The sequence below is a fragment of the Squalius cephalus genome (genome assembly GCF_949319135.1).
Source record: "Squalius cephalus genome assembly, chromosome: 4".
In the NCBI taxonomy this organism is placed as follows: domain Eukaryota; kingdom Metazoa; phylum Chordata; class Actinopteri; order Cypriniformes; family Leuciscidae; genus Squalius; species Squalius cephalus.
In genome coordinates this window covers 10543640-10559487 of record NC_137125.1, presented here as the reverse complement: position 1 = coordinate 10559487, position 15848 = coordinate 10543640, and the positions used below count along the sequence as shown (strand labels likewise).

The 15848-nt window shown below is 39.2% G+C and overlaps 3 protein-coding genes across 5 annotated transcripts; all 3 read right to left on the bottom strand.

Moving 5' to 3' along the window:
• Positions 1-2407: 2407 nt before the first annotated feature.
• Positions 2408-4288, bottom strand: LOC307156842 (putative nuclease HARBI1). 3 transcript variants are annotated; one of them, XM_079868523.1, is made up of 6 exons: positions 4202-4288; positions 4087-4122; positions 3434-3988; positions 3249-3364; positions 3041-3152; positions 2408-2946 (listed from the first exon to the last, which is right to left on the bottom strand). In XM_079868523.1, the coding sequence occupies exons 3-6, from the start codon at positions 3903-3905 to the stop codon at positions 2576-2578; spliced, it is 1071 nt and encodes a 356-aa protein (XP_079724649.1). In that variant the 5' UTR covers positions 3906-3988; positions 4087-4122; positions 4202-4288; the 3' UTR covers positions 2408-2575. The 3 variants fall into 3 exon arrangements, with proteins under 3 accessions (XP_079724649.1, XP_079724647.1, XP_079724648.1); XM_079868521.1 differs by having other exon boundaries at positions 4087-4288; XM_079868522.1 differs by having other exon boundaries at positions 3434-4288.
• LOC307156974 (uncharacterized protein) lies at positions 4087-5256 on the bottom strand (the record flags this gene model as incomplete). The annotated part of the gene is made up of 7 exons (XM_079868702.1): positions 5158-5256; positions 4894-5070; positions 4742-4803; positions 4573-4659; positions 4444-4485; positions 4202-4375; positions 4087-4122 (listed from the first exon to the last, which is right to left on the bottom strand). Exons 1-7 carry the CDS (start codon positions 5219-5221, stop codon positions 4087-4089), a joined length of 642 nt encoding a protein of 213 aa, XP_079724828.1. The 5' UTR covers positions 5222-5256.
• A 3857-nt stretch (positions 5257-9113) lies between these two features.
• LOC307157092 (epidermal differentiation-specific protein-like) lies at positions 9114-10207 on the bottom strand. Its single transcript, XM_079868858.1, has one exon. The coding sequence runs from the start codon at positions 10108-10110 to the stop codon at positions 9592-9594; it is 519 nt and encodes a 172-aa protein (XP_079724984.1). The 5' UTR covers positions 10111-10207; the 3' UTR covers positions 9114-9591.
• Positions 10208-15848: the final 5641 nt, after the last annotated feature.

Sequence of the window (15848 nt, the reverse complement as noted above, 5' to 3'; positions counted from 1 at the left end):
CCCCATAAAATAAGTTCTGTAAAGTAAAATTATTCTTATTTGAATTACTATATTATTCTTAAATACTGTCTTTTTATGTTTAATAATGAAATAATGTTCTTATTATAGCAATAAATATTTTTTAAAGGGGTGATGAACTGAGAAATCAAATTTTCCTTGAGCTTTTGACATATAAGGGGTCATCATATTATAAGAATATCCTGTAAGTTTCAGAACTGAAAACGTCCTTGTTAGTCCAATAAAAGCTTTTATTGACACCAGGCTCAGCAAACGACTCGTTTTTCAAAGTGGGGAACTATGACGACAAAGAGGATAAAACACCACCCCTGCAGAAGAAGATCAACGCCTACTTCAACACGGCCGGTTTAGCCCCGCCCACCGATTCGCGCATTGCAAAACTGTTATCCACTCACAGCAGTGGGCGTTTACTTCCAAGTCTTCAATGCCCATAATGACACGCCCATAAAAACCGAGCGTTTTTGAGCTAGGCTCAAAACTAGGGTAGAAAATAGCCTATTACTTATTCATTTTGATGTTTTTGAATGTAAAAACCAAGCGAAAGTCATAAGTTGACCTCAGACAACAATATAAAAAAATTAAAAAGCCAGTTCATGACCCTTTTAAATGTTTTAAATATTTGAACATTTTAAATATATACCAAATATTTGTGCAGCCCTACAAGTAGCCACAACAAACCTGGTGTTCTTTATCATTTTTTTTGTTTTTGTGAATATTAAATTGCAAATGGCAATTTTAACCAGAAATATTGCAATTAGATTGTTCCACTAAATTGAGCAGCCCTAGTTGCTCCTGCTGACTCAAACTTTCACACAAGTCTCTTCAAACTGTTTTTCTCTGATGACATGGTAAATGACAGGTATGTTAAACAGGAACTGTTTCAAACTGTTTTTCTCTGATGACATGGTAAATGACAGGTATGTTAAACAGGAACTGTTTCAAACTGTTTTTCTCTGATGACATGGTAAATGACAGGTATGTTGAACAGGAACTGTTTCAAACTGTTTTTCTCTGATGACAATTGTAATTTTGAGGTGTTAAACTGAATGAAATATAAGAGTATGCTTCTGAACCACCTTATAAATTAGAGGGTGTCTCCCACAACCGATGGGAAGTCCGGTTCTTTTCCGCGAACCGGTTCTTTCAGACAGTTCGTTTCAATGAACCGGTTCAAAAAAACGGTTCACCGGTTCTTTTACGTCATCACGTAATGAAGTCAATTCTATCGTCCCGGCGGATAAATATACATTCAAATAAAGGCTTGTATCATAACTTCAGTTACATAAGAGTACTCATCGTCGTCATAATCATCTTGGATAAGTTTCTTATATTTACGTTTTGAAAATGAACCCTGTAGTAGGCCTAAGGCGATGCACAAACGCGGATGTTTTACATGTCTTAAAGATCTAAAGTGAATAAACTGGGGCCTGTTGCACAAAACTAGGATAAGGGATTAAGCCAGGATATCTTGGTGATCCTGGCTCAATTGATCCGTAATCCGGTTGCACTAAAGCTGGATAGGGGGCAGGAGGATATGTTATGGTATAAATTACCATGGAGACTTATTCTGTGGAGCTAGCCTGCTCCAGACCAGGCTAAATTCCAGGATCTATTTAATCTCATCCCTAATGTCAGTCAGCAGTCACCACAAATGGAAACCAATAGTTATTTCACTGCTCACTATACATTGTTATCACATATAACTAGACCCACTGTCATTATTTAAACGTTTGTGATCATTAATTTCAATCATTTTGGATAAATAATGATTTTTAGATGATGTTGCTATCATTAGATAATTTACAGTTTCCCATAGACTATAAGGCTATATATAAAATGATAGAATATTAGGGCCACAGAGGGGAAAAAAAGACAAGTCATAATATTGTAACCAGTTGTTTTAAAGGAGGACAGTTGTTAAAATGACAGATGTGGGGCATTTCGTGAAATTGTACTTCAGTATGGTTTCATAAACAAAGACATGCTGATGTGCCAGAATATTAAGTATCACATTGTCATAAGTATCAAAACTGTAAAAAGAATATGTAGCTTTTCTGCAGAAAGAACCAGCCTCATAAATTTATGACTTTATCCTTTTTCCTCAGTGTGGCCCTAGTACTCTGTCATATAAACAAATACACAAATACACATTCCATATGAATATAAAAACACAATGTGTAACATTATGTTCCTTTATTGAATAAGGACAAAACAAAGCAGGTAAACCATCAGCTCCTTTCGAAACTGAAGTCACAGTGACTCTACAAGATGGAAAGCACAGAATCAAAGCATATTATACAAAATGATACATACACATTCAAAGGTCTGTATATAACACACCCTGCATGTCTGCACACTAAAATAAATGCAGGACAAATCCACACATCAACTGAACAGACAAATGAATGGATGCAGTAGCCTCCCTGCAGCCTTGTATTACACACAGTATACCGCACAAACATCATAAGAGGCCAAATTCGTAAAAAAACGAACCCCAAAAAACCCAAATTCCTCTGCCACCGCAGGACATATTTAACCAAAATTGAAAGCACACATACTAACTAAAATAATTCAACACATATTGGTCCCTCAGCAGCTGACCACTGTCGTCATCAGGGAAGATTGCCGGATTGTCCCAGTCCATGGCTGGTGGCACTCTGGGGGCCCTCTCCTTCCTCAGGCAGGCCACATTGTGGAGGACAGCACAAGCCACAGTAATATCACATGCCCTAACAGGGCTGACCCTTAATTTGTGAAGGCAGTGAAAGCGTGCCTTCAGGAGGCCAAAGGTCATTTCAACTCTGGCCCTGGTCCTGGCATGGGCATGGTTGTAGGCCTGCTGTGCTTCCTGGGGGTCTGTGAAAGGTGTCAGGAGAAAAGGCTGGCAGCCATACCCCCTGTCTCCCAGCAACACACCAGAGAATTCACCTGTCAACACAAAATCTCATCATTACTACCTCATAAACACAGTGATATTCTTGACACAGCCATGATGGTTATAAATAGGGGTTGTGTGGCTTACCTTGTGATAGGCACTGATAGATTTCAGAGGCCCGAAAGATTCTGGAGTCATGGACTGAGCCAGGCCATTTTGCCACAACATTGCTGATCACACAGTCAGCATTGCAGACCATCTGAAATCATAAGATGAGGAATATTACACCAATCAATGCACATCACTGGCAATGCAGAGTGTTCGTCAATGGACAATATCAAAAAGTTATGTTCACCTGAACATTAATGCTGTGAAAGGATTTCCTATTCACAAAATCGGCCTCATGGGCACCTGAGGGGGCTTTTATCCTTATGTGTGTGCAGTCCACTGCACCAATGACATTGGGGAAACCTGTCACACAAAGTAATGAGTATCCTACTATGTGTTAACAGTTGTCCTGTAATTTGTAGATCCTCTTACCTGCAATCCTATAGAACTCCTCTTTGATGTCACAGAGTCTTCTGTGGCCAGGGAAGGAGATGAAGACATCTGCTAATGCTTTGATAGCCAGACACACACTCCTTATTGTGCGGCAAATTGTGGCCTTGTTCAGCTGTTCTGCATCCCCCACTGAGTACAGGAAGGCTCCACTAGCAAAAAAGCGCAAGGCCACACAAACCATTTGCTCCACACTCAATGCATGGCTCCGTGCAGTGCGGTGCTTAATCCTGGGACCCAGTAGTCTGCATAGATACCTGATGCCATCTGCAGAAAACCTGTATCTTTCATATAGATGGTCATCAGGGAAGGCCAGTGGGTCCAACCGGTCCCTGAAGACCCTTTCTCGCCTGAAGGCTCTCCTCAGCACAAGTGCTTCTTCATCCACCACATCTCGCAAGAATGGGCATGCCATTGTCAGAGCAGAAAGGAACACACAATTTTGGGCCTTCATATAGGCTAGTGGCCACACCTGGTGCTGGGGGGGTGGGCAAAAGAGGCCGGTGCCTTATAACGATGACTTGGTTGTACTGATTGCTGGGAAAATAAAAAAAACCTTAGAAAGATGCCACCGTCCTGTGTGCTCACAATAAGAGCTCATATGTCATGGCTCACTTGACTTTACGAGAATATACCTAATTTTTATTTTGAGCTGTGTCATCTTCTTGGAGCTGGGGGAGGAAAGAAAAATAATGATTAATACATTTGTGTTACAGTTAGCATACAGTGTACATTGAAGGCATATCTCACCTCCCTCTCAAGTTTTTTTATTTCAAGGTCCAGTTTCCTAATTGTCCTCTTTTTTATTTCGGACTCCAGTGCAAGATTTTCCATCTTTTTCTTCTTGTACTGAACGTCTATGTCAGCCAGTTCTATTTGGCGCCGGAGGTGGTTGCCATACAACTTTCTGATAGCTTGTGAGCTCTGTGAACACAATACAATTAGCGCAGCTGGAATTTGGCAGGATGTGGTGTCCTTTTATTAATACGTACTATGTTGCCAGGCTGGTTTTCCCACTGTATAGCATCTGGGTCCTGTAAAAGAAATTAGATTTTTTGATTTTGATGAGGACTCCTCACCATTGTAGAGTAAATAGTACTTTCACAGTCTTAACATGATACCTCATGCCTTCTGGAATCCAGAGAGATGGTCTCCTCCTCATCATCGTCTCCATCATGTGCTGTTGCTGCTGCACTGGGGCTTTCACCCTATCACATTTAATCGGATTCATATTGAAGCTAGTAGACAAGACATGCCAGGCCTACAGTATGCCTTTGATGGAGTACTCACTGGATCAGCATCGTCTGGTGCTTGTGCTGGTGGCTCTAACAGGAACACAGTGCTGCCAGACACTGCAAGGCAATAGGTAAACCAAAGTCAGACAGTCCAAATTGATTAAATATGAATGTGGTTGTATCCCATGTAGAGATGGAAGGACATACCTTGAATGAAGCGGGTGGCATCTTGGGAGGAACCTATGCTCGTCTCTTTCCCCCCAGGGATCCCCTCTAAGACGGGCCTGCCTTTATTTAGCTCCAAGGCCATGTCCTCTGCTGGGGTAAGGTCAGCCTTTGGTGACCCACCACCCGTGCCTTGTCTGTGGGTATTCTTTTTCACTGCTAAAACAGTACAGACAATGTGTGAGCAGGCACCTTCTGGGTACAATATATGCTTGTGCTTTGTTAAATATTAGTCAGGGACCATACCATTCTGCAGAATGTTCTTGTATTTGATTTTGACCTGCTGCCATGTCCGTTTTGGCCCGTTCATGTTTAATCTACATCACACGCACACGCACGCACACACACACACACACACACACACACACACACACACACACACACACACACACACACACACAAAAATGACTTGGTATTTTTGTCTTGTTTTCAGTAAAAATATCAACAAAAAAAAATCTTAAATAATGATGTATTTTCTTGATTTGCTAAATGACCTAGCAAAATAAGTATAGTTTAGACAAAAAATATAAACTTTAAGTAAATGTGTGCTTAAAACAAGCAAAAAATTAAAAATCTGTCAATATAATAAGAAAAAATCTCTTGAAATTTAACCGTTTCATAATTACAGTACAACTGCGTTTTTGGAGATGTGAATTAAATATTTGAATTGTAATTGTGATGTTTCAGCGGAGCGGTGAGTGTGTAATTGTGCACTACTTACGCATTCAGGCAGTCTGCAATACTTTGCCACGCTTTTTCTCTTTGCTTTATCACTGTGGCGGTGTTGCCTTTCTTCTTAATTATATCTTTTACCTCCTTGTATGCCTCCATGAGGATTTGTGCTTCCGACGGGGAAAAGTACGCAGCTCTAGTTGCCATGGTAAATCAGTTAATCTGTGATCTGTGGCGGGGTCTATTTGAGTGAGCCGTGAGCGCGCACCTATCCAGGATTGGTTTCACCTGGCTTAATGAATCTGTGTCTGCTCATCCTGGCTTGGTCTTTGTGCAACCAATTAAGCCTGGACGCACATGTTTTGGCTTCATTGAGCTCAGCTGAGTCATTTATCCCGGATGTCTTAATTCTACTTTTGTGCAACAGGCCTCTGGTCTTCATCAATTTTATTTTATTTGTAATTAAATAAACTTAGGCAACATTTCGCCGAATTCGGCCCCTCATTCAAGTCCTTGGTTCACCCGTGCTCATGTATCAGCACAGCATCAGTTGGCCAAAAGAAAGTTCGGTTCAGAGACGGCGCGATCACGCACGCGCAGTCTCTCCAGCTCATCGGTTCTCCGTGTCCGAAAGAAACAGTTCTCGGTTCTGTACTGGTGATCCGAGAACTGCTGCACCAACCAGTTCTTGACTCGAGAACCGTAGCATAGGCCTGTGTGAGCTGAACTACTGAAACAAGGCTATAGCCTACAGTCGACAAAACTAAAGAGTCGATGCATGTCTCCAGTATGTTAAATAGGCTACGTTATGTTTGATTAACACATTATAAACATTTACTTTGCACCCTTAAAACATTGGCAAGAGTTTACATCAAAAATGTATATCAACTTACTTAGAAATTAAATGATCTGTTCCTGAAAATAATTTTTTAGTATAATAATAAATGTTTAGTTTTACAATCCATTTATTGTGTTTCCAATCTTTAAAATAATACAGTGAAAAGACAGTAGCCCATGTGATAAACATGTTTCTATCATGTTTTATTTTGTTACACTTATTGATGTTCAAACAAAATACTTAAGAAACATGCATTTCGTCCCTTGGAAAAAAATTGCACGCATGCTCAGCTCAACAGCTCATTGGTTCTCAGTATGTCGAACACGTCCGAAATAAACAGTTCTCTGTTCTGTACTGGTGATCCGAGAACCGCTGTACCTGTACGTTCGGTAGTGCGCGCATGCTTAGTATCAACTGCTCGTGCTCATCACTTCTCTCAGCACAACATGTCTCAGTTCAGTAAACTGTTGGATTTACTGGAGTAACATATATGCCTACTCTGGGATATTGGTTTCTTTCGAGTCGAAGGGACTGTCAGGACTCAGGCATGTCCGAAAGTGAGTAACTTTAGTAACTTGTGAATCAGCGCTGACGCAAGACGCGAACTGTTTCGAACGATTCAGTCCGATTTAGTGTACTGGTTCGACTAGTTCACTAAAAATAACCGGTTCAAAAGAACGATTCGTTCACGAACCGGACATCACTACCGCTCAATATTTGAAACTTTAGCAAAGTAGATGGTCAGGTTTGGCCATGGGTGTTCACATACATGACAAAGGCAAATAAAAGCCTCAAGGCAATGTGACAGATGCAAATAAATGACATGGTGGAGTGTAGGAGCATCAACTGTTCAGACGAGTATATGACATGGGACACATGTAAAAAGTCATGTAAACAGTCAAACCTTTTGTTTGATTATTTTTTTAGCAGAAAATCAGATTTGACCCACGTTAAGCTCAGGTGTGAACATAACTTTTATTTGACTTGCATACAGTCTTGTGCCATTTTAAACTCCACACAAACAAAAATAGTCTCACATCTGCATGGCTTTTCACTTATCTGTAAGTGTGATGGCAAATGAAACTGAATTACACTGATCCCGGTTTAAAAAACAACAACTTGCCAGCCACCGGCAAAAATTTGTGAAAAAAAAAAAGATTTGTGAACATTTTTGATCATTTTCACAAAAGTTTCATGGCCCCCAGAATATTTTGTTGTATGAATATCTGAACAGACAATATATCAACAGGAGGAACAGAGCATTTGCTTTTAAACAAAAAAATGTTTTGTTCTATGCATTCATTTTTTATTAACACTTCAATATGGGTAAGTCTCATAAAAAAGCAACAATTTTAGCAAAAAGCTGAGAAAAATCAAGTTTTTGTCTAAGACTACATCCAGATCGGTTTCAAAACGATGATCAAAACATAGATGGAGTGGATCGAGTCCATCAACATCCACTAAAGCTTCACAGTCCTATAGGTCTTGATTTATATGCTGTTTAATGTTGATAGTGTTATTTTACAGAAGCACCTGCTTGCACCTTTTGCACTTTTTGTGCGCAAAAACAAACAAAAATAACGACTTTATTCCACTATTCATTTCCTTCTATCTGGGCCTCAAGTTGGTTCACGTAGTGTTTTTGCGCAGCCCAGATAGAAGGAAATGAATAGTGGAATAAAGTCGTTATTTTTGTGTTTTTTTGCGCACAAAAAGTATTCTCGTCGCTTGATATACTTAAGATTGAGCCACTGTAGTCACTTGGACTATATTAACGATCTCTTTAATAACTTTTCTGGGCCAGCAAGTTTCGGTCACCTAGAAGCCTATGGAGAAGGGATCCAGCTCTCAGATTTCATCAAAAATATCTTAATTTGTGTTCCGAAGATGAACGAATGTCTTACGCGGTTGGAGCAACATGAGGGTGTGTAATTACTGACAGAATTTTAATTTTTGGGTGAACTAACCCTTTAAAACGGCTTTTATCAAAAAACTATTATTTTGCTACTATACAGTACACAAAGTTCAATAAAATGAAACCTTCATAAGGGCAAAAATACTAAAAAAATAACATTGATTGTGTAGTATATATTTTGTTATACATACACGGGCGATTCTCCAGCACTTTTGGCACTGTGAGCTTATGGAAAATTCACTCTCTTAAAACAAACTTAAAACAATCTTCCTGGCTTCATTCATTTGTCTTCTAACACAATATGACAGTGGGCAGGTTTAGAATTACATGCAATATTATTATTTTTAACAGTTTTTCTGAAGAGCGCTTTCAAAGATGTCATTTCCACCACTTTTCAACTAATGTATTTTATTACAATATAATATTGTAAAACTGCAAAATCTGCTAATAAACAGTCTTGCAAAAGCATTTTTAAAAGAAAACCGGGGCAAGATTTTGGTGGTTACTAGCATGTTGGAGCATGAACTTCATAATGACAGTGTATTTGTGCATTTGTTTGTTTATTTATTTACAAAAAAAGGCCAAGGACACAAAAGTGCATTCTCACTATTCCTTACTCCCTCCCTATTCTAGCTTGAACAATGGCTGAAACTCTGTATTAATAGCACGTCTCCTGTTTATTGCCTCTTTGGATGCCTGACTTCATTTGAATTACTCAACTGTAAGTCACTTTGGATAAAAGCTAAATGTAAATGTAGAGAAAAGAGAATTGAAACAAGGAATCTTTATTTTCTGAGTTGACAGAGTAAAACAGCATTTGTTGTCTCTTTCTCAGCATAATATAAATCCAAAATCTCTTTCAATATTTCACTCTCATCAAACAGGGGAAATATATTAAAATACAATAGGATCTGTAGTAGATCCGTAACAATTCCAAAACTGTATTTAATTGCATGTGTTTACTGATACTGATCGCTACTGATGAAAAGCCAAACAACCAGCAGCTTCAAACTTTTTCTAATAAAATTCATCCTTATTATATAACATTTGACAAATTAACATGTACAGTATGTCTTTACACAGATATCATCAAATGATAAGGTTGAGTCCAATTGCATGAAGTTTCTTCAGACTTATTGGAGGCACAGTCATCGTTTCTGGTCAAGATCAGTCTTTCCCCACCACCTGCCTCGTTCTTTCCAGAAGGGATCGGGTTCATATTCAGCTGCAGAAAGCGGACTTTGAATGATGCTGTCTATGGCTTTGGCTCCAAGGGACGCACACAGCTGGCCACATCGTTGAAGGAGAGCGGCACATAGCTGGGAACATGATCGCCAGGGAAAGAAATAAGCTGAGAACCCCGACGACTGCTGAGCTCGTACAGCACCCAGACTCCACCTTTCACTTTGTGGGACGAAGCTATGTCACTGAAAGCAATGTCGAGGAGATTGGCTTCTTTGCGTAGGGTCACGCTTCTTCCTCCATAGTCAATGTGCTCAAACAGCTGGATTTCAGGGTTGTCCAGGTCAGCTGAGACCTTCTTGAGGGAAGAAAACTTGCCTTCGTCATCAAGAGTAGCGTACTCTCCTTGCTCAAACACCCGCTGCTTTCCAGCAAATTTCTTGTCATAATACGCCACCCATGGTTCGCCAATGACTTTTATGGAGGAGATGACTTTGTTGAAACCCTTCTCTTCTAAGTCGCTGACATCTTGTTTGAATTCAGCTGTTCTGCCCTCGAAGCCCTCTCTGGTATAAACAATGATCTTGCTCATTTTGAATGATGACTCGAGGAGAGAGAGGCTGGAGAAGGCAAGTGTTTCTGAAGCAGATTCCTGTGGTTCTGCTGGGAACAGTGACTTACTTGGTGTGCAGAGCTGCCTTTTAAAGCACAAATACACCAAAGTGGGCGTTGACTGGGTCTTGACAGGACATGTAGGTGTGGAAGCTGAAAAAACATGCCAAATCTCAAACTTCTGCTCAGTAACGACATACATGTAACCTAATACAAGTTTCAAAACTCTCTACGAGCCGTATGTTACGTATGCTCCTGACTGGGGAAAGCAAAAATCCGTTGTGTTGTGTTCACTTTGACGGCTGCTTAGCTCTCAGATACAAGTTGATACTGATAATGGCCAAAACCCAAATACTGTAAATGGAGCCACTTCACTAATTTCGTTAAATGATAAAATTCATCTTAACTGAGATGCAGAAATATCACAGAATCAATGTTCTGAAAAAAAAAAAAAAAATCTTAACTTACCATCATGCAACCACTTCTCCCTCCCTAACCAATCCACTTAAACCTTTAAAGTCAACTGAACAGTGTCGTTACGTCAACCGATAAAGGCCGTTGATATTTTTGTGATCATAAAGTGAGTTTCTGAAATACCTTTATAACTTTTCTGGCTAAAATGTTTCCACGCTTGTGTTTATTTGTAACTTACAATAAAATAGAATACTTCTCTGAAGTAAGGTGACGGCGTCCCGTCAAGACGCTACTATCACTACCTCAATCACACTTGAGCTGTTTCTTTTACTTTTACTTAAGTACATTTTAATTGAAGTATTGTACTTCGCTTCATTTTAAATCTTATCCGTTACTGAGTAAAAAAAAACTAAAACAAATAATAATGTAAGCGGGGAAGAAAATCGCGCTCTGGAAACTTCTGCAAGGGCGGGAGAAGAAATGTGCAAAAGAAAAAAAGTGATGCAACACCGTCGAAAGCGAACCATTGTCAGTATGGGCAATATTTGGATGTAGAAAAAACGTGTGGTTTTACCAACGTCCCGTCAAGAAGCTTCTATCACTACCTCAATCACACTTGAGCTGTTTCTTTGTAGTCTTCTGAGTACTTCTATTACTACCTCAATCACGCTTTGATGTTCTGCTGTTGTCTTTTGAGTGTATAATCTGTTTCTCAGCTGCGCAGCAAATACCTGACACAACTCCCAAGTTGCTGGCCATCGGGCATACCGCGCACTTTCACGGTGGGCCGACGTGCTTTTTGGGCCGCTACATCTCATACTCATACATTATTTTTATTATTATTATTTTTTCTTTTTAACGGCCCATAAAATGTGTACATCGGCGGCCCATTCGTTTTGTTTTGTTTTGCTTAATTGGTGGTGCTGGGTTTGTGCCGGTGTAATGCAGTGGTCAAAAAAAGTCAGCTTTAGGTTTTTTTTTTTTCTTCTGACAGACCAGCCCATGAAACACGTAGATCAGCGGCCTATTGGTTCTTTTCTTGATTGACACTGGGCTGGGCCAATCACAACTTTAAACGAGTGAGCGAGCGTGCAGCAGTGTCAGTGTGTATCTGTCAGAATAGTCAGCGAGATGGAGAAGAAACACAAGGAATGTGCAGAAAAACAGCGTGAAAAAATAGAAACAGGCCCTTAAAGCAGACGCTGTAAAATGTGTCAAAATATACCGTTCAAAAGTTTGGGGTCAGTAAGATTTGTTAATGTTTTTAAAAGAAGTATCTTCTGCTCACCAAGGCTGCATTTACTTGATAAAAAAAAAAAAACAGTAATATTGTGAAATATTATGACAATTTAAAATGACTGTTTTCTATTTTAATATATTTTAAATTGTAATTTATTCCTGTGATGAAAGCTGAATGTTCAGCATCATTACTCCAGTCTTCAGTGTCACATGATCCTTCAGAAATCATTCTATGATTATTTGATGCTCAAGAAACATTCATTATTATTATCAATGTTGAAAACAGTTGTGTACAAATTTTTTTTTTCACAATTCTTTGATGAATAGAAAGTTCAAAAGAACAGCATTTATTTAAAATAGAATATTTTCTAACATTATAAATGTCTTTACTTTAACAGCTGTTGTCAGCTCAAAAACTTCTGGGAGAGTGTTGCTCAAATGCAGGGCCGTTTGAAGGAATTTGGGGGCCCCAAGCAAAATGGACATGGAGGCCCCCCCAATAAAAAACATATTATAATTCCGTCCGTTCGAAAAAAAAGTTGCACTAACTGTTTGTTACAAGCAGCATTTGCCGTCAGGCAGGTAGCTAACATAAACATATTATTTCTAGCCTACCTGCTGCAAAATTACACCATTTGTACAAGACAAGTGGAGCTATTTTATCCAGTGTAATTTATCACTTACCACTAGGGGTGTAACAAAATTCACGGTTCGGTTCAATACGATACACACGGTTTGGTATGTTTTCGATACAGCAAAAAGAAAGAAATGCCAATTTCCTTGATTTATTTATTTTTCTTCTTTTTTTAATTAAAACTAGCATCATAAAATATGATTTCTTTTTACTTTGAGCAATTCTGGAGCTATAATTGACTCTTCTTAGGAGCATATAAAACAAAACAGCTCCTTGGAAAAAAATAAATGTAATATTGTAGTAGTTATAAACAAATGTTTATTTTAGTTAAGATTAACATTTGAGGGCATTGTATTCATAATGTCAAAATAAAACCGACGTAATGTTACTTGAAGGCATTATAGCCTACTATTCCTGCCAAACTATGTGAATGTTTCTCACTAGATCTCGCAGCGATGTTATTACTTCTGTGGCGAATTCAAATGCTTTCTTTACTGGATCTCTTATTAGCGCTGTGTAGTAACAGTGTCGCATGATCACGATCGGCTCGCGCTGCACTGGTCCAAACTGATAAACAACGGTCCGTCAACCACACAATAACGAGTAGCCCAGTTTCGTTCCGCTTACATTACGTTTGCCATTTGATGCTGGGCAATGTTGTCGCGCCGGCGTCTCAACATTATGAGCGCGCTTGCCACGCGCAACGCGCCTACATTTGAAATAACGAAATTTTGGTCGCCAGGAAAAATGATCCAACGAACCGTTCGGTTTGAAAATGCGTACCGAACACTGAACCGAAAGCCTCGTACCGAACGGTTCAATACGAATACGTGTATCGTTACACCCCTACTTACCACTATCTTGTTTTTTCTTATCCTCCTCTTCCTTTCTCTTCATTCTTTTCTGGCTTCCTGAAGCATAATTCCGCTTCATGATGACTGCCGAGGAGGTTTTGTATTTTGCCGGCAGCAGAGATCGCGTGGTTGGCTGGCTGCTGTCAGCGACTACTGAGAGGGGCCCCCTTGAGGGGGATCCCGATAACAGTGTCATTGCACTTTACTGCATTGACTATCAAAGGGGCGCTCACACAGTTTGTCGTTGCATTTTATTCTTAACCAGTCGTTGTCTTGGGGCCCCAGGCCAGCTCGGGGCCCCAAGCAATTGCTTGGTTTGCCTGCCTTGTCGCGACGGGCCTGCTCAAATGCTGGACAACCTGGAACAGAAGACCTTTGTTGGAGAAGATCTTATTGAAGACCTTACCGAACTAAAAGAGGAATTTCTAGCATCAATCAAAACAGCTGAAGAGGTAAAAGTGATGTTTACATGATTCAGAACATTTTCAGTAAGATATTCTAAAATGTTTGATTTATTTTGTTTAATTTATTTATTATTTTTCTTTATTTGTACCCGAAGGGAAGGCTTGCGGGTTCCCTCATTTTGTCCAGCCATTACTAAGGATTCATCTAAAAGTCTAATGTGACTTGTAAATGTTTTAATTCCACAGGCTTGGAAAAGTTTTGCTGAAGGCTGTAAAAAAGCATCTGTCATCTTTAAGCTCCAAACCAAAGATGCCTACAGGTTTCTGGAGGTTAGTCCTTCCTCTCTCTCCAAGGAGGAGTGGCAAAAGGAGTACGAAAGCGTAAAGACACAACTGGAGAAAATAGACCCACCACCAAGTGTGACATCCTCTGCTACACCTGCCATTTCTTAATGATCTACAGAGCGTGGCACGCACAAGTGCGTTTGTCTTATGACGCTGGTAACCTGGGATGATGATGTTAGGCTTTTTAAATACTGTACTTGTAAACTGCAGAGTTCTGTATTACCTTCTACTTAACGCTAAAACACTCTTTATATAAACTCCTCTCCATATGTGTCATCTCTTTATCAGCTCTTGCAAAAAGACTCTTGTTGAATGGATAAAGGAAGAGATAAAAATGGATCAATAAAGTTTGATAACATCATTATTGACTTTTTGTTTTAAATAATCTTAAATGTCTTAATTATTTTTATGTGTGAAGTCATAGATTTGAGTTTCAGCAGCAAATATTTTGTCATATCAAACTACTTTTGATGTCACTGGATACACAAAAATTGTCACATTACAAAATATATTCTTGATTCGTTCTGGTAATGAATAAGCTCACTTATGCAGATGATTTTAACACAGTTTAGCAGAACAATGATGTCGCCCAACGATGGAATCCAACTGTGTGAGTAGTTATTATAGTGTACCATGTGTCAAAATGATTTATGGCTTTTTGATTTACAGGTGCTCCGCCCCTTTTGGCATAGTCTCAAAGGAGATCAAAGGGGTTAACCTTTGACCCGGTTAGCCATCGATCATGTGGTTTGACAGTTAGTTTGACCTATTGACCCGACTAGCCCTAGATCATGTAGGTTTGACAGAAAGTTTTGATCATTTGAAGTTGGTATAATATGTCAAATTGTCTTTGACAGTTAGTTTGGGGTTTTGAAGTTGATATAATAATTCATCATGGTTTGACAAAGTTTTGATCATTTGAAGACACTGTTATGATTAGGGCTGTATACCTTGGAGAACCTGGCGATACGATACATACCTCGATACACAGGTCACGATTCGATACGTACCTCGATACAGAGCTGTCTCGATACGATTTGATACAATGTGACACGATTCGATACGATTCAATAAAAATACATGGGCCAGAGCCAATTAGTTAATGCTGAACACATTTACTCAACAAACAGAACTCTGCATTTTTCTTCAATTTATTGAAGACAAAAGTGCATTATAACAAAGTGCATTTTGCTTAAATATTTGCAACTTTAAGTGCTCTGATTAATTGTACACAAATTGTATTAATCTGGAAATTACCACAAGTCAACATTTAACTTTCCAAGGGTACAGTCTGAGCTCACACAAGCACAAAATCTTCTTATTATTATTCTTCTTATTCTTAACTTCTTATTAAATCTTCTTATAATTATTTTTTGTGACACCATGTACTGCCATAACATATTTCACCATGAAATCACTTAAATGCTACATCTTGCTTTAACATTTGGCACAACAACAAATCTACCTCATAACAGGATGGATTTTTAAAATCTTAAGGCTAAACCAAGTTTGTCCTCAAAAAGGCAGGTTGAACAAAAATCACTGCAGCAACAAAACAATAACCTGAGGATACTCTTGGTAATGCTAGCTTTATCCTATGACTTAAGATTTTTGTTCAAAAACAGAAGTTGGTCAACATGCTTTGAGCTTAGTACACTTCTCTGTGCGGTTACAATATCGCCTGCCGTAGAGAAAACGCGCTCCGAGGAGACACTAGTCCCTGGAATGCACAGGTACACTTTGGCAAGGCGTGACATTAGTGGATATTCATTCTGGTGCTCTTTCCACCAACTGAGTGGACTTCCCTCAGCAAGAGACAGGGGTGGTG